Source organism: Dermacentor albipictus, chromosome 1 (genome assembly GCF_038994185.2).
Source record: "Dermacentor albipictus isolate Rhodes 1998 colony chromosome 1, USDA_Dalb.pri_finalv2, whole genome shotgun sequence".
Taxonomy (NCBI): domain Eukaryota; kingdom Metazoa; phylum Arthropoda; class Arachnida; order Ixodida; family Ixodidae; genus Dermacentor; species Dermacentor albipictus.
In genome coordinates, this window is record NC_091821.1 from 206,467,874 (window position 1) to 206,495,541 (window position 27,668).

A 27,668-nucleotide genomic window follows, 5' to 3' on the forward strand; every position below is an offset into this window, starting at 1 on the left:
CAGTTATTCAAACATTTATTGTTCATTTCTCCTTTTTCTGTGTTGTTTATTCACCCCTTGTTCTGGCTTACTCTTAATGTGCGCTAACTTCCACAGTTATAATATTGCATTCCCACTATTGTATAATTGTTTGGTATCTGTTCCACTTGTCTACCAATTATGCACTGTACTTGAGCATTTTCTATCAGGTTCTCGATGGTTCTTTCTCTGGCCCTCCTTCTGTAAATGTTCAAATCATAACTAATGTCTTCATTATTTCAAATATTGTTTACCATAGCTAACAAGCATTTCCCACTACATGTTCACCGAACATGTGGAGAACATTAATGAACATGTATCGTAAGTGAACATTAACATGCGAGTCATAGCACATCAACACAGCAAACTGAGCTGGCTTCATTCTAAATTCGTTTATAAAAATATGGTTAACCAATAAACCATGTGAACAAACAAGAACATTTGAAAGGCTGTGGCTTTTTACGCTTCACAATCTTTAATTAAACAATTATAACAGTTTTGACTAGGAATTTCATTTCGAACTAGAATTTAAAATTCAGCCAAATCCACCTTGTAATGACTGTTGATAGTAATGTGATAACACTGAATCAATATAGCGACACACTGTATAGCCACTGTTGAAACAAATATAAGGCATGTACAGCAGTGGGACTCCACTTCCGCGCTTCCCAAAGAACACTAGGTGCCATCTGGCACTGCGGCCACAAAGCCTGGGGTGGCATCCGAAATGTGTGTTGTGCCGGTGTGTGCGAACACTAGAAAATGCGTCATGCGGAAATCGGACTCTTTGTCTAGCGCTTCTTTCTGGACTCACTGCACCGTCTAATGGGTACTGCCGAGAAGTCTACGCGTGGCCTCCGAGGCAAGAAAGGTGGCGTGCCGGTGCCCGAGAACGCTGACAATTGTTTTCTCGCTTATCGCACACTCAGTAGCACATATTCAATGACCCAAGTTGTGCAGAGGTTCATTGAAGAGTGGCACATACCCAACGCATTCATGGCACAGCTCGCTGAAGTGTTGGCATGGAAAGCGTTAATCGAAAAGCAGCCCAAACCAACTGCATTTGTGGTGCGGTTTGCTAATGCGTCGGGTTGCTGTTCTTGAGGAACCCTTGTGACATGGGTTCCATTTTGCTCAGCAGTGGAGAAATTTAAGGGACCTTTTTCAACATTGTAGAGCAGGACATTCCCCATGGCACGCAGTACCTCGTTACCCAAGTTGCCATCAAAGAGGTTCACTGAAGAGCAGCATAGACCGAGTGGCACATGCCCATTACTCCAAGTCAGCGCCAAGGCGTTTTTTTTTCTTTTAACAGTGGTACCTACCCAGTCCCGCATCTACAGTGACCCATGACCAATGTTGGCTTGAAAGTGACAAAAAGTTAGTCCAATGGTTGATTTCGAGCCCTGTTACCCGAGTACAGCAGCCTGATGCACTAACGCATTCGAACATGGACTACCCAGTGACCCAGGTAGGTGGGAAAATGGTTACATAAACACACACACACACACACACATACACACACACGCACACATACACATAGACAGACAGACCTTGGAGGTGTTTGAAGTACCCTAAGAGTATCTAACACATTAAAATAAGTTAAAAACACACTACATACATCAAAGCTTGAAGAAAGGTGGAGGGAGATGTCAGCCATAATGAGGCGCCTCCGAGGCTGGGGCGTAGAATCTGTGTCTTCCAGTTTTGTCCGTGATGTCTCCACTGGACATGAAGAAAAAGTATCTTTAAGTAAAAAAATCACTTGCCTTTTTTACAGCATTTGTAAAAATACATCACATAAAGAAGTATCATAGGAAGCCAACAAACACTGACACCGAGGGTAACCTAGGGGAAATTGTGCTTAATAAGTGAAATAAAGAAACGATAAATTAATGGAAATGAAAGTGGATGAAAAAACAACTTGCCGCAGGTTGGGAATGATCCCACAACCTTCGCATTTATCACATAAAGAAGTGAGATATCATTTAAACAGCATGCCATTTGTGCATCTGTTACACAGGGCCACGAAGCCTCATTAGTAACATACATAAGGTGAGGATTTTTGTAGATCACATACCACCTGTGCAATACACTATGACAGCAGCAGCTAGGAGGAAATGATGGAACCCAAGATGGAAAAAATTATGCAGATCCAACAAGCTTGTTGCAATCTGTCTGAAGTGATCATGAAGCAGCTAATTAAATGCTATATACAACTAAATATGGTGAGCGCAATTGTACTTATCTTTATTTTATACAATGTGTAATCTCGTGCAATGTTTGTGTACTGCACAGGTATCAACTTTAGTGTTGTGCAGCGATTATGTACTACACTGTTCACAGGTTATGCCAAAATGCAAACAGCATTTCAGGCATATGTATACTGAAATGTCGACGCAGCAAGGTCACTAGGTTGAAGGCAATGCTTGATCCTTGTCCGTAATGAAAGGTGTATGCAGTTATAAGAATAACACATAGGTAATATAAGTTTTGTGTCACAGTACAGATATGTAAGCACCTCTTCACTACCAAACAAAATATAGGCAGGGAAGTGAGTAACTGTCTTTAAAACTTTATTTCACCCTATTTAAGGAGCTAACAGAAAACATCTGGTGACATAAAATCATTGTGAATACAAAAAAAAAAAACATGTCTGCAAATGTGGACACAAGTTGTGGAAACATTTCGTGAGCTGCTCGCAGCCATTGTTTTTTTTATCTCACGTCAGCCGAGGTATGTCACCTTCCTTAGGAAGCAGGGTAAAGCATGATGCAGGCTGACAAACTCGTGCGATTTGGATTCCCCACAACTTTTTGCTGAGGCATACTTGGCTTTAGGAAAAGCCCACAAATGTGGACATTGGTAGTGAACTGGAAGATTTGTAAAAACGGTCACAGCCATCTTTTTTTTAACAGCTGCATAAGTCAAGATATAGCTTCCTCTTTTAAAAGAAAGGCGCACAATTTTAATGTCTTGCAACTTTCACTCAGGAGTACCTGGCTTTAGAAAAAGTGTCCACGAATGTGGACACTCGTAGTGAGGAGGTTAAGGCTTCTATACCCTTTGTGTCACAATGGCACATACAAGGTCTGTTCAAGGTTCATACAGTGAGTCAGCAATAAAGTGGCCGGGGTGTTGTAGTAGCACTGCTCTCTCATTCGAATGGACCCAATTGACCTCTAGTACGAGTATCAACATAGTACGATAAGGCAGAATTTTATGCATGTTTTATGTTTTTGTGCAGCCCATATTTAGTCTGTTGAAATGGAGATTGACAAATAAACGAAACAAAGGATCAATATCAAATTTCATGTGAAATTGAGATAGAATGGTGCAAAATTCATCAAATGTTGCAAAAGGCTTATGGAAAGCATGTTCTAAAAGAAAACTGTGTTCAAGTGGGTCCAGCGTTTTTGGTAAAGCCTCGAAGACTCCAAGATGATGGAAGATCAGGATGCCCCTTCACCTCATGTGAAAAGGAAAACGCTGATTGTGTACGTTGTCTTGTGCTCAGTGACCATCAAAAGACTGTCAGAATTATAGCAGAAGCACTTGGTTTGGGAAAAGCATACGTTCACCAGATTTTGACCGAAATTAAAAAGGTTTGACCCAAGATGGTGCCAAACTGCTGGCTGCTGAGCAAAAGTTGTGACAAAAAGAATGTTGAATTGATTGGAAAACTTCAAATTACAATGATAAGCAAAGGGTAATCACAAGCTATGCAACTTGAATTTACGAATACGACATCGAACTAAAGTCGCAAGCTAGGAGTAGAAAAAGACGAGTTAGGACCAAAAAGAAAAGCGTGGAAGAACAAAGAAAAAATCAAATTAATTGTACAGCTTGCACAGAGACTTGGGTTGACCTGAAAGCCCATGTATGGCTGGGCCTGCAGGTTGGGTACTGGCCATTGATAGGCCTGTGCCTAGAGCAACGATGTGATTTGCCAATTCGGCTGTACATAATGCCCCATGTAAGAAGGAAATTATGTTTATGTACTATCGTGAGCAATTTGAGCAGGAACACGGGAGCGCATAGCCTCGAACCCTGCAATGGGTGATATGCGGCGGCCGCAGTCGGAAACAAAGTGGAAAGGAGGATGCTGTTCTATGAACTGTTGGCATACTTACCGTGCGTCTCTTTATACAAAGTGCGGCACTTCACATGGCTATCGCACACTGGTAATGCTGCTTGATATTGTGGTTGGTGGTAACTTTGTTCACCGAAGCGTGACCAAAGTGATCACTGTTTCGATGCGTAAGCATTCTAGAGCTACTTCCCTGGGAAATCTGTCTGTCTGCCTGTAATGCATGACACGATGCACTCCATAAGGTATACACGAGGTCCTATAGGGGTATATATGAAAGCACCTTAAGCCAAACGCAGAAACGGGTGCCTAAGAGCTGCACTCTAAAAATGTAAAAAGCATGAAAGAAACAAATGACTAGCTGCAAGCCACTGTGGCACATAAACATCTTATCGGCTGTTGGCAGCCAGTGAAATGCACCAGCTATCATTTTCAAAAAAAGCAGGCGCAGTGGGAGTGCCAACAGTTAGTGGAAGAGCACCCTTATTTCCCTTCTATTTTCGACAGAGCAATCTGCATATCGCTCTAACTCGGTTTTGCGGCTATTTGCTACGTGTTCGCGTGTTCCCGCTCATATTGCTCACGATAGTACAGACTCCGCATGATGTTGCCAACTAAGACAGTTTTGCTGCAACTAAAACACTACATGATATCTTGAGAGGCTACACTTGCTTGCTTGCAGTTGCAGACACAACTTTTTATGAGACAGCCACACTTCTTGTAGTTTTTGTTTTGCAAATATATTACAGGGATTCAACCCGAATTTTTTGAACGAATAAATTGTATACACTTTATCAGTGCAAATAAGCCCTATGAACCACGAACGTCTTTTCAACATCTATAATTGATCTAAACATCAACGTCTTGAAGTCACGTACATGTTATATCTCGCGTACGTGCCGTTTTTATAAGGAAAAGCATGGCTGTTTACAGGACATACTATCTACATGATTGTTAGGCTACTAGACAATGTATTGTGAATGTACATAGGATATCATTTGAACACCAATTGGCAGGTATAAATTTATTGGTGCACACTGTTTGAACAGTATTATCTAAAGTTCGTCCATATATATATGTGTGTGAACAAAGTTATATAGTTCAAAAATAAGTGTTTCTTGCAACTGGTAAAATAGAGGAAATTTACTTTTGATAAAGGCCGGTCTTCAGTCAGCCACAGCATCGAAAACAAATTTGTATTTCATTATTAATGATATAATAATATATGTATAGACACACACACACACACATGCATATTACATGACATTCAATGTATTTTGTAAGGACCTGACAAAACTTTTTTGACCACACATGAATAGCTGTCCTCCCAGAGGCATTCTTTTTTTCAGTTTCCCCTATGAGAAACATGTTTTTTCACTTGTTGAAATTATAGTTCATGACTATCATGTTTGCATGTCATATATTTGCATCTACTCTCCTATTTACATGTTCGGTTCGAACTTCAAATGTGAGCTAATGTAATGGATATTCTTGTACCAGGTGTGACGTCCTGAAGAATAGAGACTCTGCATGCCTGCATGGCGGGCATGCATGAACACTTATGCGTTCATGTGAACTATCTGATCTAGCTGTGTGGCGTTCTCCCCCTTGCACCTGTCACATAGTGCCTACTAAGGACATAATATTCAACATAGCAAGGAATATTCAAAAGCTCTGATAGGCCAGGCACTCTCGTGAGTTTTTATTTCTCAGCAATGATACTGAACTTTTATGTTCTATTTACGGTCTGTCAAGAAAAATATGCTAAACTGTTCCCACACAGTAATGTGAATCTACAAAATTTCATCTTGGTAACGCGGTTAAAGCACATTTCAGCCTTACACTAATATTAAAGAAATGTAACAAATATGCTGCTGAGACATTTATATAACATCTTTTCGACATAAAAAAGAGGACTTTTGACAGTGCCATCAACATTATTTTCACGTAAGCTAGAGCAATCTCAACCTCTATTGGAAGTCTTGAATGTCCAACTGATACATCTAATGTACCTCCAGGCAATGTTCGTGGTTTATAGAGAGAGAGGCAGGTGATTGTGGGAGCAGTTCTTTGCAAGCAGGGAAGAAGGGTGCCGCATGCTCAACACGACAAAAGGAACAAAAAGCGAGATGGCGCCCCGCGACCGGAGATTCCGGATCGGCCGAGGACGCCGGCGGCAACGAAAGTGGAGCACGCGGACCACACCCAGCGCCGAGTTACATGCGCGGAGTCGCCGGCCTTGGGCGGGCTCGGCCGATCGCCCTGGTCGAGCACGCGGGCGGCGAACGAAGCACGTGGCCGCCGCCGCCGCCGCAGCATGGTGCACGCCTTTTCCCACCACCGCCGCTCGCACGCACAGCGCCGCTGCTGAATGCGCGCTGCGCTGACTGCAGCCAAGGGCGCACCACAATAACCTGCTGGCGCAGCCACGTATTTGCTGCGCAAGGCGTGCTCATATCTTGTCCATATGCTATAACATATACAGCTAGGGTTCAGCGCTTTCGACCTTTATTTCCCCCAAATTTGGCGTACTGCATTTCGTCTTTTTTCGGTTGAAACCGAAAACGCTGAACCCTATAAACATATCTAGCGCGTAAATGCCGATGCCACGTACAATGCTACAATGTCTTCGACGTGGAAGTACTTTCGAAATTGAACTTCTGAAAAGTACCGAACTATTTCAAGCTAGAAGTTCTTGCGATATTGTGAGCCATAACAGTAGTTACTACCCACGTCGAATAGCGGAAATGTTGTGAGGCGGAAGCAGGAGAAAATGTTGATAAGGCTTAAGAGGAAGCTTTAGCTCGGGCGCTCCTATCTGATTACGTGTAAAAGGAGAATTCGTTTTTCTCGGCAACCACTCTACCAAATTAGACGAGGCTTGTTGCATTTAAAAGGAAAACTTATGATCTGGTGACTGTTGGCTTCGAATTTTTTATTTAGGTCATCAATATTTTTATTAAAAATTGGCAAATATCGAAAATACTCAGAAAACGAAACTATGAATTCTACAACTGTGTAACGCAATGAAAAAAATTGATATGCTACACATGAATCTAAAAAAAAATTAGTAATATGGAAAGATAGCTTTTGCAGAACCCTTGTACACAACGTAAAATTTCACGTAAGATATGAAGTGACAGGTTGAATTTGTCCGCTTTCAGCGATATAATGTATGCAGTTTGATATTTGTTCTTGGTGCAGAGCTATTAATTTGTAAACTTCGTGCTTCTATCTTTTCGCACTTCCGAATTTCTGAAATTTCTTTTAACAGAATTTAGATCGACGTTCCGCTTCCTACAGTCATTAGAATTTAACTTTGTCTCAAATGCAACAAATTTCAGTAAAATTGGTCCAGGCGTTATCTCAGAAGAACGTTTTTGCGTTTTACATGTATTTGAATAGGCCGCGTCGGAGTTGGGCCCGAGCTGAAGCTTGTGTGCGTGCACCGAGCTCCAACCACCGCGGCACAAGCCCCCGTAAAGTGGACTTTACCTCAGCATTTCTATCGCGCTGGCGCGGTCCTTTTCAGAAGAAAAAAAAAAAAAAAACTGTTCGTTACAATATTAGAGTGTACTAGAATATAATATACACGATGTCAATGACACAGTTATAAGTCGTGGTTTCTGCAGTACGCGGAAGAGCCCCAACTACCGCAGGTCACAAGGGAAACCGAAGGGCATTAGAAAAAGTACACTCTGTCGGTGAACGTATCTTTCGTTGACAAGAAAGGATGCCATCGCGAAAGATGGGCGGTGACGGCTCTTGAAGCTTGCTCAAAGGGTGCCCCTGACGTCATGGATTAATAATGGGGCGTAGCACGCGCGTCCTATTGCAACACACAGGCTATGCATGAACGACGCCGTAGTAGTGGGAGGCTCCAGATTGATTTCGACCACTCTTCTTCAACGCGTGCACCTATGTACACAAGCGGTTTCGCATTCCGCTCATCAGAATGTGGCCGTCGAGGCTAGGAATCGAACCCGTGACCTTGTGCTAAGCAGCACTGAGCTACAGCGGCAGGATTGTAAATAGATTTTTGGTTATCTGCCAATTCATATAGAGAAGGACCAGCATTTGCGCTGAATACCATTTTCAAACACCCATTCCTACAACCATTTGTTCCCGTCTAGACGACCTCGTACATACAGTGCACTTCTCGCAGATAAAACGGGGGGAGGGGGAGGTAGGTCGCCTATCTTGGGTGCGTTATGCTGTCTGGGGATCCTACCTATACTAGAAAGTGGCAAACATCGAAAACCGGAGTGGTCTTAGAAAGGTTTAATTCCGCTCGCGCCGGCCTCGAAGCCAAGATGCGTCGTTCTTGGCGATCGCCCGATAGAACGAGAAGAGCTAGGATCCCACTTTCGTCTGAAAGCATACTGTAGATACGCTTGAGGTAACGCCATGAATTCGGTCCAGGCGTGCGGCCACGGCGCGCCGGAGTTTGTGGAACACGTCCACTGATGTGTACGTGCTACCCGTGTTGCTTTCCGGATTCTCATGAACGCTACGTGCGGTAACGCGAGCACTCGGTTTGATATCTACCGGAGCTTCCGGAGAAGACGGAACTCCGCCTTCTGAAGCGCGTCCTGTGTGAACGCTGCCAGAGTGCGGCTAGCTTTGGTCGCTTCCCCGTACCCGCTCAGAAGTGAAAGGAACGACTCCATTCTGTGCGAGATGGGAATATCACGACGCTCACGAAGCGAGTGAAATCCGAGGGACTTGGTTGTTACCTGCCGGCTCTGAGCACAGAGGCGACAAGAATAATGAGCAGCCACTTACGGCGGCGCACTGGACCCGAGAGCCGCGCGTCGCTTCCCTCGGGAGCATCACAACGGTCAGCAAGCATGACGGCAACGCACCGGCGATGCGGACGCGCTCTTCCGGATGGGCGCGGGACGGTTTTCAGGCGCCTTTCCGATAGACGAGCGAGCACGCAAAACTGGCTCGAACATCAGAACGGACCGCGCTTCGCATCGCGTCCGGTGCGCGCCACATTCATTACTGTGCTTTCGTGGCCAGGTGCCACGCGCACGAGCAGAGTTAGGCTTCGGTATACCGCACAAGACGACCGGAACACGGGGTTTTCAATGAACAAGGAGGTCCAGAGCTTCCGGCCATCAAAATCACGAGCCGAAAACCGCGCGCCGCCGTTCGTTCTCGTGGGAGAGACCCGTGGGCGGCCGCCGACAAAAGAAGGGCCCCTTTATACGAGGCGCGCGCTGCGCAGCCTCTGGTCACAAGGAGCACGCGGAGAGGAGTCCGGAGCCATGGCCTTCGCGAGCGGGGCCACTCTGCCGCGACTCGGACGCACGCCGGACAGCGTCGTGACTCGCGAAGCGGGCCGCGAAAGAATTCGACACAAGCCGGCCTACAGCGTCACGCTCGCAAGCTGCCCATTGTTCGCCGCCAAAGGGGAACAGCGGCTCCTTAAGGGCGCTATTTTGGGACAGCTGCGCCGGCTTGGTTTGGCCCCGCTGCCGAGACCCGCCGAGGCCTGCGGGGTCGGCGCCACGACACAGTTATTCAGCACCGCCAACAACAACGCCTGCCGTTCGTCACCGTGGCCCGCGTGGCCCCGCACGCATTTCGGCGTACGACGAAGCGGCTCAACGACGAGGCACCTCGCGACACGCGACCGATTAGAGGGGCGCTCATTCAAGGTGAATGAGCCCAGCGAACGACACCGCGTGCACCTCTCTTGGAATGCAGAGAAGGGCGCCACGCGTGCTAATTATGTTGGCTACTGTGCAACGCTCACTTTTCGTGCACTTTACGCCGAGTTTTCGCACACCTTTAAACTCATTTATGACTCCCTCAATTTGATAGTGGATTCCACACACATAAAAATCTTGATGTAACATTTGCTGCACGGCGATAACCCATTTTTCTGAAAACGCACCTAAAGGAGAAAACAGCATAAAATTACCGATTGACAACATGTGCACCATTTTTGTATGCAAAGTGACTGAAATTATCGCGGCAAATCACTCGTCAAGTTGAAAATTGTCCCGAAATTTAGCGGCACTGTCTCAAATATTACCAAGTCCCGATTGCGAGTCGGGACAATCAATCCCGCATTCTGGCCTGGTCAGGACTCAGCCGCATCTCGGAGAAAGTCGGAGAAAGTGACAGCCACTTCAGTGGCACATCGCCGGTGTCGTCATACTCGCTCATACACTGCTCTTTCTCCGTACCATTTACTAACTCAAATCGCACTCTTCCAAATATGCGCGGGCACAGAGACATTTTACGTCCACTCGCTGGTCGTTTCGCTCATCCCTTCCCCAAAATTTCGCAAGTTCGATAAGCAAGATTTGAAATGGCCACTGCTGAACACTCGGAGAACGCAGAGGGGCGCGTCATTACGGCAACGATCGTCGCGATGGAGGTCGACAGATGCGCCCCCACAGATACACAGTGCGCTGCAACCGGTTTACTCGAATCAAGAGACATCAAGACGAGCGCATCTCGCCGGAGAGCGGCACGCTACCGACGGCAGCGTAGCTCGACGCAAGGCGGTCGCCATTCGCTCGTGACCGCCGCATCAGCCGCGGGTCAGACGCGATGAGGGAGAAACGCGGCAATTTCGCGATAACTGCGGCTCTCTCTCGCCGCGGACAAAGGTTGGCTACTGCCACAATGGCGGGCCGCCGTCATCGCTGCGCAACCGAATTTCCGGCACTCACGAACCATCCCGCGAGCGCCCGTTTGAGGCTGCCGTGCACACTACACACTCGGCCAGGCGGCCAGAGCGACGACGTCTGAGCAGAGAGTAGAAGCAGGCATGTGCACGGCGCGGGGGACACAAATGCACGGATCCCGAGACTCAAACCCGGCTCCCAACCTCGGGAGACCGTTGGGTAGGGAGGGGAAAGGGTGCCGACTGCGTGACAGCACGCCACGCACGTACGCGAGCGTGATTGCATATATATCGTGATTTCAGAAAGCGGCGGCTGACCATTCCGACACCGCTACTCTACGGCTTCACATTTGCTGTTTATTCGTCTCATTTTAACTTTGGGTCTGTGGTACCTTGGACGACGAAATAGTATTGTTGCCTGCCTAAAAGGTTCCTGGTGAAAAGCCGAGCGCTTTCCCACACAGCATTTCCCTTTCTATGCGCATTTATACACAGGAGAAAAAGGAAGTCGATCTAAGGTAGCCTATCTGTATGAAAATGAGCAGTCAGCTTGGCTCGGCGCATGACATTACAGACGCATACAAATCCCGCATGTATAACGCAATGGTTACGTGTGACAAGTACGCCAGCCACTGTACTAGCGAGATATAGACTGCCCTGTGACATAGCTGCTTTCCCAAATTCCGTCCCGTAACGTGTTACTGGTATGTTTCCTTTAACAGGCTGCTCTATACGCCAACAGGCAACCCCGACGAGGATACGTGCAGTGCGCCTTCGCAACGTTAAATAGCACGACACGCACGTGACGACAGCAATATGCGGCACGTTGGACCGAGGGCGAACGGAGGGCTAGGACGATTATTTCGGAGACGGTTGTTACGGCTCCCTTCGCAACTTATTCGCTGGCCGCACGCACACACGTAGCAGGTGCGCACGGCCGAAGGCCCGCCCGAGGCTCGCAGAATCGTAGCGCAGTCTCGCGCGCACGGCAGAATACGCAGCGATCACGCGGGACGACGAGGGCCAAGAGAGCCGACACGCTGCCGGAAGGCGCGCCAACTCCGTCGCGCTCGGCTCCGTCGACGGGTCGCTGCGGTTTCGCCGCGCACTTCCGAAGCAAATACTTCCTCTCGCTGTGGGCCACTTGAACGCGCCGTGTGTCGCTCGTTTTAGCATTTCGCTACGGCAAGCAAACGAGCGCGCGTGGCACTTCTTCGTATGTATAACGCGCGCAACACTGTCGCCTGCGGCAGGCGGAATTATAACTTTGGCCACGGCCCAGGGAAGAGAGTTTAGCCGGAGACATTAGACGAGCGCGAACAAACGGTGGGGACTCGCGTACAAGGCGCCCGGGACGTCAGTCGCTCTACTTTTCACCTCTCTTCCTCGTCCGACCTGCCACGGGATCCAAGTGCAGGAAAGCGCGCTTCACTCGACGCGGTCGCATTTAGCAACCGGAAATGCAGGCGAACATGCTGAATTACGGCTCACGTCTACAGCTGCCGATTTCGACGAAGGCTCCGGAAGAATCGAAACGCCCACGATGCGCTACTCCCTGCACCTTCGTAGAAACAGCAATGCGACAGGAATCGGACTGAAAATATCGCTTAAGACAGTTCTGGCACGCAAATAACGTCGCAAAGAAGGCCTCGATTAATTAGTGTCGATCGTACCTTGATTTCTTCGTGGAAATAATGTGGCGTGCTGGACTATAGCTTCTTCAGATCTACAGCACTTATTAAACTGTAGTATGTTATTCTTCACCTTTAATCGGACATTTAAAAAATGGTTGACAATCCTATGGTTGAACCCGAAATGAAGAAAATGAAAGGAGAGAGAGAGAGAGAGAGAGAACAAAAGCTGAATCTCGCACGTTCGAAGATTAGAATACACTAAAATTTCTCCGGCCTGTTGGAAAAGCGCAAAGGCACCGCTTTAGTCACACGTGATCGCAAGCTCGCCGTCACCCGACCGTATACACAGGGTGTTTCACGTAACTTGAGCGAAACTCTAAAAATTTGCGTATACCACGTAGCTGGACAGAACCAAGGTAATGTTGCTTGCCGTCACCTGGAGATACTCAGATGATTTCTTGAATTGCGCCTAATTTCATAATTGACCTTGATTAATTAATCAAATTTTCAATTAATATAACTACACGAAAAGTGTGAATGAGAAAATTGTAGAGCGACATGAAAAACTCCAGATACAGCTTTCTGTTGCTCAATACGTGCTACATAAAAGCGATTTTTTTTTTCGAGCGCGAAACGCCCGTGAATGCAAGCGAAATTACCGCGCGACTGGCCGCTCGAAGCACTTTGCGTGTATTTCCGGGCTTGTTTCACGCTCGGATAAACAATTTTATGTAGCATGTATTAAGCAACATAAAGCTGTGTCGGGAGTTTTTTCATGTCGCTCTACAATTTTCTCATTAACACCTTTCTTCTAATTTTGACGAACGGCAAAAAGAATGGAAAATGAGAAGAATCGTTACAAAACTTGTAGGGCGCTTAATTGAATTGAATTCTGGGGTTTTACGTGCCACAACTACGATTGTACTATGAGGCACGCCGTAGTGGGGAACTCCGGATTAATTATGACCACTAGGGGATCTTTAACGTGCCCCCAATGCACGGGACACAGATTTTTTTTTTTTCCTTTCGCCCCCATCGAAATGTGGCCGCCGCGGCCGGGATTCAATCCCGCGACCTCGCGTTTAGCAGCGCCACACCATAGCCGCTAAGCCAGCGTGGCCGGTAGGACGCTTAAGTTTCGCCTTTTAAGAGTGGAGCGCGATAGCATTCAAAGATTCCTGAGTGGTTCTCACACTTCCCGGGCAACGCTGGCGGCGAACGCTATGCTTGAAGGCGGGCTGTCTGGTATAAACACAGCCACTTGTGTGGGCCAATTCCGGAGGTGGTGAAAAAAAAGAAAAGAAAAGAAAGGAAGAAAGAAAGAAAGAAAGAAAGAAAGAAAGAAAGAAAGAAAGAAAGAAAGAAAGAAAGAAAGAAAGAAAGAAAGAAAGAAAAATATTTTCCGGTTTCTGTTATTGTATCGCTGTTTTAAATATTAAGCCTGAGAAGATTTAGCATAAAAGGCATGGGCTGTCAGTGTTTTGTTTCATGACACTTGTTTGTGGGCTGTCGTTCTCGAAATTCCGAGGAATAACTGTCAAGTAAGAGCATCGCACGCGTAATGCGAAGACGTGAGCTCGTGCCCCACCTGCACCCAGTTGCTATCTCATCCACTTTCATTTTCATTAATTTATCTTTTGTTTTTCAATTAATAAGTACATGTAATTTCTCCTATGCTGTCCTTGGTGTCTGTTCGCTGGCTTCTTACGATCTGTCAAGAACTTAAGACAAGGTATATGAGCAACTTTAGTGATAGAATGGTGTGGAAATACAACTCGCATATACCGCACGTCATATAGCAAGGCGTTGCATATACACATACCTAAATATATACGAAAATTCTGGCTCACCGCCACTCCGCCGACACCGGATTTTCTGTGTATTTTAACGCTATCGCGTTAAAAATCGAGGGGCCGTATTTTAACGCGGTAGCGTTAAAATACGGCCCCTCGCAGCCTTTCACGCGTATACGTCTTGCTAGAGCTCGGTAACCTTGCCTGATCCCTAAATACCGGCGCTACAGCGCGGTCCAACTATACGCAACTAGAGAAAGCGCCTATACACACAGGCGTCGACGAGAGCAGCCGCGCACCCTTACGCGTTAGCGAATAGCGCACGACAGCATAAATCCCAACAAGCCATCTACCGTGGAGGGGGTAGAGCAATTGTTTAAACCGCCAAGATCAACAGCGGTGCGGGAGGCGCCTCGCTGCCGGCCCGTCTTTCAGTTCGCACACGACAGCCACGGCCAAAGAGCGAATTTGCATGGCGGCGTCTGCGGTGAGCCGTGCCATGGCAAACAGGAAAAGTTTGACTGCCGGGGGCACGCTTCCTCTGTTACGTGGCGCCTCGCGCGTGCATGCATATGCATGACGCGCGCAGAGAACGGGCTGCCCGTCAAGGAACCCGAACTGCGATCGCGAGTCATGGCACGCGGCAGCAGGAACTGCTCAGGCTCCGTCGCACAGCGAAGAGGCGGCCATGCGCTCGAGCGGTTCGGAGGAACAGGCGCCGGCCAATCGTGAACACGTACATATTGGCGAGGGTGGTCGGTCAATTTCAAATCTTAGAGACAGGGAAAAAAAAGAAAAGAACAGCAGCGATTTTGGCTTTTGGGACCATACAGCCACAGAGTGCTTCAGGTGCCTCGTTCGCTATCGCCGTCGGAGTGCTCTCAAATTAGAAAGCACTCTTACGTAAGAGAAACACCCGGAAGCGCGAGCGCCCGTATTCGCCACTCTTACGTCCATCGCAATCGCCGCGGCGATCGTCTCGCTATCACGTCCAGTCACCACCTCGCGTGGCCGACGCCCGAAAGCCGGCCGACGAGCAAAACGTAAGGTTTCTGAATGCGGGCTCGGTACTCATGAACAAGAACAACAAACGTGAAATCGGTGTTGAGAGGAAACACCGTTTTACACCGTTACTATCTGCAGGTTCCGTCTCTAATAACGCTTTTGTTTTTCCGCCGTTACCGAACGGCACGGCTCTCCCCGGTGCCTCGCAAACATCGCACTGTGCGCGTCACACCTCAAACACCACCGCCGGCCGGAACACGGGAGCAAGAAGAGGGGCGCCGAGTGACAAGCGCCGCTTTCGACGCGCACGCACGACGGCCGAGCTTTGCGAGAAGTCGCGCGAAGTGGTGGAGGGGCGCCCATAAGCAGGGCGAGGAGGCGGCGCGCGCCACTTTCTCCGCGTCGCGCGGGAAGACTGCCGGAAAGCTGCCGGGTGGCGGAAGTGGCCGCGCGGCTTCCTCGGTCGGGGCCATCGGCGAGCGAAAATTGCGCGCCTCCTCCACGACGGCGCCCCGCCGCTGTGCGTACCCCGGCAGCAGCAGCAGCAGCAGGCACACACGAACGCGCAATGGCCCGGAAGGGCCGCCGCTCCCACGCCCCCGTTTAGAGCCGCTCAAGGGGTGCCCACACAACAGGCACGTACACGCTTCGCTGTTTCTACAAAGCGCGGCCGACGCTGTCTGGTCACTCGATCTGCTTTCATTACTCGAATGGTTTCCACGGTTTACCACGCGGTTACCCGATTGAGAAGCGGGTCTGTTGTTGAGCGTGCCGCCCGATGCGACTTGGAACACACAGTCGGCATTCAACCAACAACAGTACATCTTTCAATTGTTAAAATACTGAAAGTTGGGCGGGTTGGTAGCTATAATATCCGTTATGATACTGCAGCGCGCGCACACACCCACACACACACACAAAAAAAAAGAACGAGGACATTGTGGCACTACCTTTGCCTTGTGTACTGGTTTGTTGTGCGCGCGCTGCAATATCGTAATCAACCACAACTTTCAGTTCGACCTTCAATATCTGCCATTGTAGTGCGTGTTACAGGAGCAAAGTTAACCGGTTAACACAACTGCGTTGCACAACCACCGTGGTGACCCAGTGGCATGGCATTCTACGAGTGGCCACGGCTCGATTCGATTCCCCGCCGCAGCGGCCGCATTCCGGTGGGGCACGAATGCGAAAACGCTCGTGTATCGGATTGCACGTTCAAGAATCTCACGAGCGTTAACACGTCTGCAGACCGTCAAGTCTACCAAAATGTTTAGCTTCCACTTTATGAACTACAGTTAAAACTCAATCTAACGAAACCCGATTTTACGAAGTTCCCGGTCTAACGAAGAAATTTCCGTTCCCCGGCAGGTATGGTTCAAAGTTGTCGCCAATCCAAATTAATGAAACTAACTTGGCCGAACAGGATTTAACTAAGTTTTTCCTGAAATAGGTAAAAAAGCGGCGATTTCAGTCTAATTTGATACAGACAGGTTTTTTTTGGAGCGTGCGTGCGCTCTAAAGTTATCGTGATAAACCTTCTAGGCGCCCTAGTCACGGCCCCAGCTTTATTTTTACGAGGCTGCACGCCACGCTCATGCAGGGAACAGCAAACTCAACACCGCCTCGGTAGGGGCGGCGGTGGTTGATTTCGTTATTTCATGGTTTACGCGACAGATGGCTGGTTCAGCGGCAAATACTATACCGGGGTAGCTTTTGTGCGTCGCTAAGTTACAATTTTAGATTTCGAAGGACCAAAAAATTCCTTTCTCGATTTTACAAACTTCCCAATTTAACGAAATAGTTCGAGCATGGTAATAACTTCGTTAAATCGAGTTTCAACTGTGCAATAGTGCGGAAAAAAATCGACTGGCTGTAAGTAATGAATTACTTGTAACATGCTACGCACGAGTGCGACATGTGGCTAAGACTCGTCGCTTGGGTAACGGTCGGACACTTCTAATACGAGAGCGCGAAAACATAACGTACACAAGAACGAATACACCGCTCTTTCGTCTTTATGCAGAATCGTTCTCGCGTCCTTGTTTCCATACGTATTCTATATGGTTAGCGTCCTCGTGGGGGGCTCTCTCAGAACTCTTCAAAGCTCGACGCAAAAAAGCGCAATTTCGGGCCTCCGTTACAATCGTAACAAACTGCCACTGCATACATATATACCACCTCGTGCGTTCTGCAGAGCTGTATGTGCACAAGCGGAGAAAATGGGCGACACGGCCTCTCCCGCCACCTGCCCGCCTCCGCCCGATATTTGCGAACAAATTCCTCGCGGAGTCGACCCTGAGAAAACCGCGGGCTTCCATCAGACTTCCGGCGGCGACTTCCGGTCGCCAAGTCCGCGGTATTAAGGTCCCTGCAGCACGTGTGATATGCATCGGTTTTCCATGCCGTCATGGACATCGCGACCTCGAAAGAAAGCAACAGATGACTTCCGAAGGTGCTTTTGCACACGATTCCCGCAGGCGACCTTTGTTTTACACGTTGCACAACAGCCAAAGTACCTATAAGTGTGTAATAAAATGCAGCGCATCGGATGCATGCGAACACAAAAAGAGCCAGCTGCATCACCCTGCAGCCACATAAATCCTAGATGCAAATTCGACGCGCGCGCAAACGTTGTGCCACATCAAGTCCAATGACACAGACTGTTCAATTGCTGTGCTCGGGCTGTTTCACTATTGCAGGGACGAACGCTTCCTCGAATCTGTTCTGGGAATCGAATGTGCGCCTGAAGATGCGCCTCTCGCCCACGCGAAGCGGCGCGCGGCAACCGGGCCGACACTATCGAATCACCCTTTGTTAAACGAACTTCAAGATCGACTCTCCTGTGCAATTTCTCGCGGGAAAGGAACGGCACCTGGGTGACTGGGATTGTCACCACCCGCACCCGCTTTTGTTACGCCCAAGGACGAACCAAACGGCCCTAGTCGGCTCACTCACTGGTATACGTATATACAGCGTCAGTCTCTCTCTTTGAAGCCCGATCAAGAAGCGTCGGCAGGAGATATATATATATATATATATATATATATATATATATATATATATATATATATATATATATATATATATATATATATATCGCGATCTGTGCGACAATTACGTTGTTCCTACACTTCCTTAATTGTGAGAGCTGTCAGTTATACTTGATTTGAGAAGTGTTAAGTGACCCTCTATGAGCAGAGTTCCTGTCCTCGATAGAGCCTCAGAGGCCATAGGCGAAAACTATAGCGACTGAATAATTCAGGATAGACTGCTTAGCTTCCAATATGACTAGCCGCTGGAACGATGCCCGAGTTTTATGTGTTAACGACTGCTTGCAGTTTGCACGCGAAGGGTCATTGAAGCAGTTGTCTCAGTTGCCACTACACCGAAGATAAACGTTACGAGGACATCCGACGCGTGAGCCAGAAAGCGCAATTGGTGAAACTAAACGAGGACGGCTGCGAGTGTCGGGCCGCGACGTTTCGGTCTTTCCGTATTCCCGTGGACACTAAACGCGAGCAGACACGAACGCGGCCGGCGCCTCCGGCGATGGGCAGCGAGCGGCAACCGCGTGGCAGTTGGCGCACGAAGTAACGTCAACGAAAGGCGCAGCCAAGCGAGTGTTTCCTGCAGGGTCGCAGGACAAGGCTAACAGCCCGCCCGCAGTCCTGCAAGGCCTGCAGCCCGCCACAGATTTCCTTCTAGTGCGACACTCCGCTCGCCAACCAAGTCAACGCCAACAGCCAACAGCCACGCGCACGAGACGGCATGGCGCTCGCAGTGGGCGTATATATACATGCACTCACTGCCACTCCTAGATCCTCGACATAACGCGATGCATGATTCAGGCCCATCTACGAATGAGGACACGAAGCGAAAGAGAGCAGCGCTTGTTTTGCGCAACATGTGGCCGTAGTAGTAGTAGTAGTAATTGGTGGTTATTCAGTATTAAAAAGGGGGTAAAGGAGGAGGAGGAAATTATTGCTGGCCGCACTGTATAACTGTCCAGCTGAGGCTGCTGACACCTGAGCGGCGGCCAGCATAGAGGTGACGGGGTATGGAAGCAAAGGACAAGGAGAGAGGATAGCAGAAAGGATGTAGCATAGAACGGCCAAAGAAAAGAAAGGCTATACAGGGTTCGTGCATGACTGTACTTGGTCGCGAAACCCACAAACAGCCGCAGAAGTGGCTTTTCGTGGCTTTTGGCAAGGTATTATAGTTTTCCACGGCTTTGTCAAGCTATCGAGGGTTAGCTTTTACCGAGGGCTCCTCGGCTAGCATGTAATACGTGATGGGGAAAACTTAAGTGAAAGAGAAGCGCTTTTGCGAGAAGGTTGATAGCCGTCCTTAAAGTGCAAAATACAAAATGTGATTTCACCTAGTCGTTTACAGTATCTGCGGAAAGACCAGTGCTCGCATTTGTCACTGGCCGAAACTCAAATAAAGTGCGCACGCGAAAGCAAGTGTCTCAAAGGGTACGGCTCCTCGGGCATTGTATACACATAACACATGAACGGTGCCGCGGGCTTCAGCTCTCTCCCACCTAACCTCGGCCAGTGAGGTGTCAATTTTGTTCGCCTTCTTAAACATAGCGGCATGACTTCCAGCGTTCTTAGACCTAGCAGGACTCGCCATGGAAACATCGAAATCCGCCCAAATCAAGAGATAATACGCAATATATTACATTCTAATATATTGGGCTAATACCTAGACTTAATTTTGCTCGTTACAGTGCTAAACATGCACAACTACAACGAACTTTTGTCCAAATTGCTCAGCTTTTACGGAAGTTCTTCCAAATTGCCCGTGAGAAAGCGCCTCCCCCCCCCCCCCCCTTTCCTTTTTCCTACGCGGAACGACCAAATACCGAAAGTGTGCTTGCCAACCACAGCACGCGTTAACGATAGCTACGCGAGTCCGGTCTCAAGAATTCAGCACGATGAAACTGCGGGCGAATAACTGGCGGGCCGAACAACAGCGATCCACAAGGGCTGCGTTTAACCTTCCAGCCGTCAGGTCGCCAAGCGGGCCGCATATCAGCTCGAGGAAGAGAACGCTCGACCGCTGCCGAGCACACAACTCGCTGCACACAAAGCGAAAGAGCCCGGGAGTGGTCGCAGCGGTCACCCTTTGTCAGGAGATGGAAGAAGAGGCAGCGTTCCTTTGAAAGCTCGGCGGCAGAGAAAGGGCCGCCCTAACGAGGGCCACGTACTCACTTGTTCCAGCCGGAGAGGACCGGGACGGCCGACCGCCTTGCACGAGGCACGGGGGGCCAACGCGCTTAGCTCGCGCCGCGAGCTATACGCGAGCCATGCGGTTGATGATGATTCCACACACTGGCACATACCCACGACGGGCCACTCGCGAAGAAGAGGACGGTGGAAATGACGAGACAAGAGTAGCGAAACAGAGTACAGTACAGAGTAATATTACAATGCCGGACATTGGGGAAGCGAAGCTTTTTTCGCCTCCATTCCCTGACCACTTTCAGGGTTCACGCTGCAGCTGTCATGCCGAGTGTAGACAACAACTTGGGTCACTGAATATGCGCGCTGACTGCTCAATTGGGAGACTGGGTATGTGCCCATTCTTAAGCCAATGCCCAAAAATGGGTGCACGCGCACCACTGTGACACAAGGGGCACAAGTGTACTTAGACACGTGTGCCGTATACTGCTGTCAATAAAGGCGTTTGTGCTCGACAGTGAATGAAACTGGGACGGCGCCACGTTATGTCCTCGCGCCCAACACTTCGGAGTGTCCTATAAACAATGTAACTAACAGTGACTACGCATATTAGCGATTAACACGGTATATGCAGAACTATACCATTATCCAGCATCGAATAACAGCAATTCACGCCAGATGAGCTACGTGTGGCGGCAATTATTATAAACGAGAAGAAAGGGGGTTAAACGAGGGGCCCGATTTTTATTAGTCATATCATAAGAAGCCAACACTGACACCAAGGACAACACAGGGAAGATTACTCGTGCTTAACAAATGAAATAAAGAAACGAAAGATGCGAAGGTTGTGGGATCGTTCCCCACCTGTGGCAGGTTGTTTTTTCGTCCAATTTCATTGCCATTAATTTGTTGTTTCTTTATTTCATTTATTAAGCACAAGTAATCTCCCCTATGTTGCCCTTGGTGTTAGTGTTTGTTGGCTTCTTATGATGTGGATTATTATAATAACACAAGCTACACGGCGGCTTGTATTAATATAATTTTCCTTTTTTTTAACTATCATCGTGATGCTTTAGCACAGATGACTGTGCGCATTGTTGTTCTTCGCTACAAGTGCAAAGCGCACCTTATAGGAAGATTAACAAACATATTATCTGTGTAAGAATTGTTCTATAGCACGTCCCATCTATAGGGGCGAGGCTTATTTCTGAATGGATAACGTAAAGACCGTAAAAAAAGTCTGGTGGTGGTGGTGGGAAGGTCTACCAGACTTTCTTTTTCCCCTTCCAAGTTTGCGAGTGACAACACCGTGCAACGAATTAAACAGTGACGCCATTTTGAACACGGTGCAATCGTCTCGCATACAACGCCAGAGAGAACCACCCGTTTGTATACGAAAGATTTCAGGTAGATAAATCGGCGGAAAAGAAAATAACAACGAAGCCAGTACAGCATTTCCGCTAATTAAAGTAGGAAGGAGAGATAAACATATGAAAAAAAAAATCCGCTATATACCCGTTCCCATGCAGCTGACGCAAGATGGCGAGTTTCGAAAGCGGCGCGCAGAACCAAAAGGCTCTTGATGCGAAACTATACAACGGTTTCGTTACAACCACTACTTCACAGCAGACGCCCTTTGTCCCTCCGCACACAAACGCTCGCGCAAGGACTCGCCAGCGGCGCTCTTCGCCGAGAACAACGCGCATCAAGGTCCGTCAATTATCGCAGTGCAGCGAGGAAGTGCGACGCACGCGAAGCTTTGTTCGCGGTTCCACGTTCTCCTCTTCACTGCGCGCCAACGAACCACAACACGAGAAGACTGTTTGAGGGAGGGGAAAAAAAATAAGAAAAACCAGCCAGCTCAACACTGGCGTGCACTTGATGCTATAAATACCGGCGGCTCAGACGCGCACGGGGACGGACGGCGTCATTGAAGGAAAAGCACGTACAGCTGGTTGAAGCTAGCGGGATCATATGGATCCGGCTAACCGTATACACACCCACTGTACACGCCGCAACAATAGCTCACGCTGTGCGCGTCGCTTAGCGGCCCACAGAGGAAGAAGGTGCACACGCATTCACGGAGCGCATTCTCGAGTCGGGCCAGGCAGGCGTAGCGCCAGCCGCGGCGCGATTGTGTTTTAGGAGAGTCGTTTGTGGGAGTGCTGCGCGGAGCGAACGGCAAAGATGCGAAACGAACAGACTTTGCGGCCGGGACGCTGTTGGAAACACGCTCAGAGACGGTGCCCGCACACCAAACTTGAAACGAGACGAACGCGCGTCCAAGTTCTTGCACTGGTTCAAAACGACCGCGGCAAAGCGCCCGGCCGCGCAGCTCGCAGCCACGAGGACGACGCCAAGGACCCCACACCGAGCGGGTGTCGATCGCGGCGCAAGTATATATTTTACGCCGCGGGACCCGCAGAGCCAGCGCACGGGGAAAGCGATGCGAGGATAACGCTGGCCGAAACAGAGACGTCCTTTGGCGAAGTGGGCCTGGCGCGGAGGTCAACGAAGGCCCTCTGGCAGCGCGTATAGTGCTCTCGGTGCCACCGACGGGCCACACGGGCGCCCCGAGGCGCGTCCCATCCGACGGCGAGAGCGGCGGCTGATGCCGACAGCACAGGGCGAAGAAAACAGGATTCTGCACGCCCGACATTCCAGGGAATATCGTCGTACACAGCATCACCGCTTCGCACACCGATCACGCGCGCAGCCAGCCGCAGCCACATATGCCTTGTTCGCTTTTTTTTTGTTTCTCTCTTTCTCTTCTGTTTACCCCTAAGCCAGAAGGCTAAATTTTAAGCGCATACGCCCCCGTACCCCCCCCTTTTTTTTGTCTCCCCAAGGGCAGCAGCACACGTGTGTTGCAGTGTCTTCAGCATTCACGGCGGCTCGTTGTAAAGTGACAATTCTATAAGAAAAAAAAAAAAGCACGTGCGCAAAGTCATCCCACATCCAAGGAGAAATGCACGAGCGCATGGCCGGGCCACACGCAGGTCGAGAACTCGCCACAAGACGGGAGGATCAGCCCCGAAGGAGGATGTCCGATGACGCCTAGCCGGGGCCACCCCGAAGAGCGAGTTATGCACAAGACGACGGAGGCGGCTCCGCGAGGAGCGTTGCCCGTATACGCTGGATGAAGCGTCCTCATCTGTCGGACCTGCAGCAGCACGGAAGCGCGCACACTGCTGCTGTGGGGGAATGCCCCGGCCTCGAAGAGACCAGAAGGAAAGGGCAGAGGGCCCACAGTGGACTACATCAATGATTGGATCAAGCCGGACGCTCCCCGGGCTGAAGCCCGGCGCGTACTCGTTGAGCGCAAATTTGCGTGCGAAGCCGGACTAGAAAGCCGCTACGAGTTTCTTTTCTCTGCGCCACAGAGGGTCATTGTTTCCAATAAGGTTTCGCTCACTCGTCGTGTGCATGCCCAGTGAATTGCTGCCCCCGTGTCATGCCGTGTTATGGGTAATGCCCTCGTGGATTAATTACGGGCCTTGAAGAAAATTATTAATACACGCGCACGAAAGCCAGCTTCGCTGGAATTTTGGTTCCGATTCTGCGCAAGTCCGGCAATTTTTATTTATTTGTTACTTCAAAACTTCCCCTTTCCTCGGCCGTACGCACAACACGATCATCATTGCCGTGTCTATACATGTCCCGGCACGAGACAACGCAGCCTCCCGAAAAATGTACTCGCGCCGTTGATGATCAACCTAGAGACGATGGAACTAGTTGCCGCGAATACTATTCTTAACACCGGACATTTGTTTCAGGTGTGCCAAGGGGTTACGATGACGACACAATGGATTGATGGATGGAGGCAATCACGATAGCGAACAGAAAAGTGCACTCGAAATTCAATTCGATCACGCTGTTCAGAAAGGAAAAGAAAGAGCATGGAGAGAAAGGTGGGGAGGGGGGGGGGAGTCGGCAGTATAACTTACAAAAGAAAAAAAAAAACACCTCGGAAAAACGGGCCGTACAACGCGATGCTCCCTATACGATGTATCACAACCCATTTCAATCGCTAATCGTGCAAAGGAAGACGAGAATGCAATGTACGGTAAGCACGTAGCTGCATTTCGCGACTACTTCCTTCACACTTATACGAACGTAAGAAAAAAGAAATGGTGTTACAAAAGGGGGCACTGAAAGCAGGTCTCTCTGGGCGAAACCTGAAGTTCATTTGCGTCGACGACGGACGCGCGCTGCATGCACTCGCCAAGGTTAGAAAAAAAAAAAAAAAAACGCCGGCCTTCTATCTGCGCATACGATCACAGCGAGTTATATCCTATAACAGCCCGAAGCTGCAGAACTGGTCGCGGAGCTCACGCTGGCGCCTTATGGAAGGGCTTCCCAACGGTCGTAAAAAACGTGCGGGCTTTGTGAAGACGCAGCAGTGCTGCCCCTCGTTTGTCCTGCGAGCCTGTCGATGCTCAAAGGCCGCCAAGTGAGACGAAATTTTGGACGACGTAAGCAAGTATACTGGTGGAGGGAAGCGGGGGAGGGGGGGCGGCAACTGTTCTTGCATAACCGCTCGATTATCGCAAGACGAAGTGAAGGCGAAGAGGCAAGCGTTCTGACTTCTTGACTGCAACAAAACAAATATAAGAAAGGGAGAGCGAGAGATAGAAAAATACATAAAGGAGGCAAGGAGTGGGCACGATAACTGCCTCGCAATATTACGAGCACCTGAACCATGTCGCGGCCATAGATGAAATCGCACGGAGTATTGAGGAACGCGAGATGCAGATTCGCAAAGAAGAAAGATGCGAGGAAATGAAAGGAAGCACACACAGACTGGTTGAAAAGCCGCCAAATCCCTTCAGATGACGCCAATGAGTATAAATCTTTGATCAGAACGAAAAAAAAAAGGAACGGGTGGCTTGCGCAGACCACCTTCATGCTGTTCTTTTCCAGCGACCTTTATACCGGAGGCGAGATGCCATGAAGCCAATTTGAGCCTTTTGTCCCCAGTCCATGTGCTCTCTTCAACATGCACGTCTTTACGAATCATGTTATCTGCGGTAAAACCTATCGGCCGTGCACGAGTTCCGCTTGGCTGGATAACCGAGCATCGATGAGAACAAAGACATAGAAGCTGTAAGCAACTCAGCTAAGCGTCAGCAAAGGCATGGGTGCGACGAACGCTTCGATAAGATTACTCAAGTGGGAAGTCGTCCATAAAAACAACGCTACAGGGATCTTGGGACTTGCATCGAGCTCGTCAATTTGCTTTCAGGCGCAGTGAACAAGTCGAAAGCTGCGCCTATACCGTCCGAGAGGCATAATGAGGCACCAAGACGGGTTAGTAAGTGTTTACACAGCGATTACGTTTCCTATTAAGGAGGGGGAAAAAAAACCTGATTGCACACGGCAGTAAACTTAGCGTATGCTGCATCGGGCTCGGCAAAATAGAGCGAAAAAATGTAATTCACTCATGAGCAAAAGTTCGACAGCCATGCACTAACACTACTGGGTCCGCGTGCTCCCTCCCGCTCTCTTTTTAAGCAATGTAGTTTTGACAGCAAGGAGTGATCATTTCACACCAGAAATGGCAGACAAGGCGTTTAGATAAGCCCCCCCCCCCCCTCCCCCGATAAACAAAAAACGACAACCACAGCACAACAGAAAAAAAAAAAAACCCTGTTTGGGACAGTGTTGGCTTGTCGGGCTGAAATCCGCCTTTCGGGCTCGTGCAAACATAACATGACCAGACGGATTTCGGGTCGTGCTATACGCCTCTCCACGAGGTAGTTGTTTGGCTCAATCCCTGCCGCTGACAGCAACGAGAAACCGGAAGTTTTGCACTCCCGACCAGTTTGCCTCTAACGCGGGCTGTCAACTGCGAGATCCCGGTTTCTGGAAAGCAGGAACCTGCGTTGACACATGCCAACTTTGTGACCATATCTCGGTCGCGAACTTCGTCCTTTACGGCTCCTTGTGCCTATCACAACTCCTACCGCTCAATTTTTTTCGTCCTTTCCCTTCCGATCGTATAGGGGCCGCCGCATTTACGTCGCTTGCTTAAAAAAAAAAAGCACCACACCTTTATAAAAAATAATTATAATAACGATATTGTACACGCGAGCTTACGTAAACAATAGGCGGTCGGTCAAGCTGTCTCGACATTCTGTACGGCCCGCTCGCGCCGGGTTCGCGTAAGTGAATAATGATCGCGATGCGCTCAATATTTATCATATAATGGAGCCTAATCGATTAACTAACTGCACGCGGCTTTCTCGAAAGAAGTGCGTCAGCCTCGTCTGTGCACGTAGAGGTATAAAGCGGTGTGAATAAAGCAAGAAAAGCGACGTTCTGAGAGCGCGCCGGTTCGAGAAGAGTATGCTGACCATGAGCACCGTACCTTAATTCAACCTAACAGCATGCCGAGTCGCACACTTCCCTTGCTTTGCAAAACATGCGCCTCGAGTGCAGGCAGGGTTGGATTCGTCTGAACGATTACAGCGATCGCAGATGCGGATTATTAAACAGGCGTATCCGGCTCTTCCGAGGCGGCGGCCACCCTCGCCGTGACCGATTGCAAAAGTCCTCGACACGAGCGCTGTGTGGAAGGGCACGGCCGCAGCAGCTTAGGCACACACAGAGAATTCGCACGATCACGTCGTTCGAGAGAGAAACGATGAAAACAAGAAAAACGGCGAACAAATGATTTCTAAATGTCTGCTCGTCGTCCGCACTGGCAGTACATATTTCAGTCACAACCATCCATAATCTGGCAAAATTATGACCGAAGCTGACGCCAAACAAAAATAAGAATGCCTTAACACGTCGCAGATATATATACGCCTTAAAATTTGCGCCCAAAGGCTTGAAATGCCGGAGCAGATGAAGGTCCACACCAAAGGTATGCAGACCTGAAGCAACCGTGTCTGAGGCTAGGCCAGCTTTGCACGCGTGTGGATTATAAATTGCCAGCTGTGTCGCGAAAACAGGAAAACCACGAAAGACGAATAGAGGCAAGCGTTCCTCGTCCTTTCGCGTCGCCTATCTCCTTTCCAAGTCGGCTGACATCTCGCAATGTCTACGATCTCAAGCGAGCAGTCCGAAGCGCGAAAGCATCAGGGTCTGCACTCACAAAGCGGTTCGTTCGTAAGTGGTGCGTGCCATTAGTCGGCTCCCTTCACCAGTATTGCGACCAACATCACAATCGGCAGGCATCTGCTCTCACAAACAGTTGTATAACGTAAGAACGTTTGCGTGAAAAGGAAACTCGTAAGAACGGGCGCCAGCTAATCGCTGTAGCAAACACGGCCCGGGAAAAGGCGGTCG

General features: G+C 49.1%; 1 protein-coding gene across 8 annotated transcripts in view; it reads right to left on the minus strand.

Annotated features, from left to right (window-relative positions):
* The window catches only part of spir (spire type actin nucleation factor), a 233,425-nt gene that overhangs the window by 15,291 nt on the left and 190,466 nt on the right, over positions 1-27,668 (minus strand). For all 8 annotated transcript variants that reach the window (XM_065425218.1, XM_065425217.2, XM_065425219.1 and 5 more), the window contains one exon: positions 1,640-1,743. In XM_065425218.1, coding sequence (XP_065281290.1) covers positions 1,640-1,743 — 104 coding nt within the window. The remainder of the gene's footprint in view (positions 1-1,639; positions 1,744-27,668) is intronic.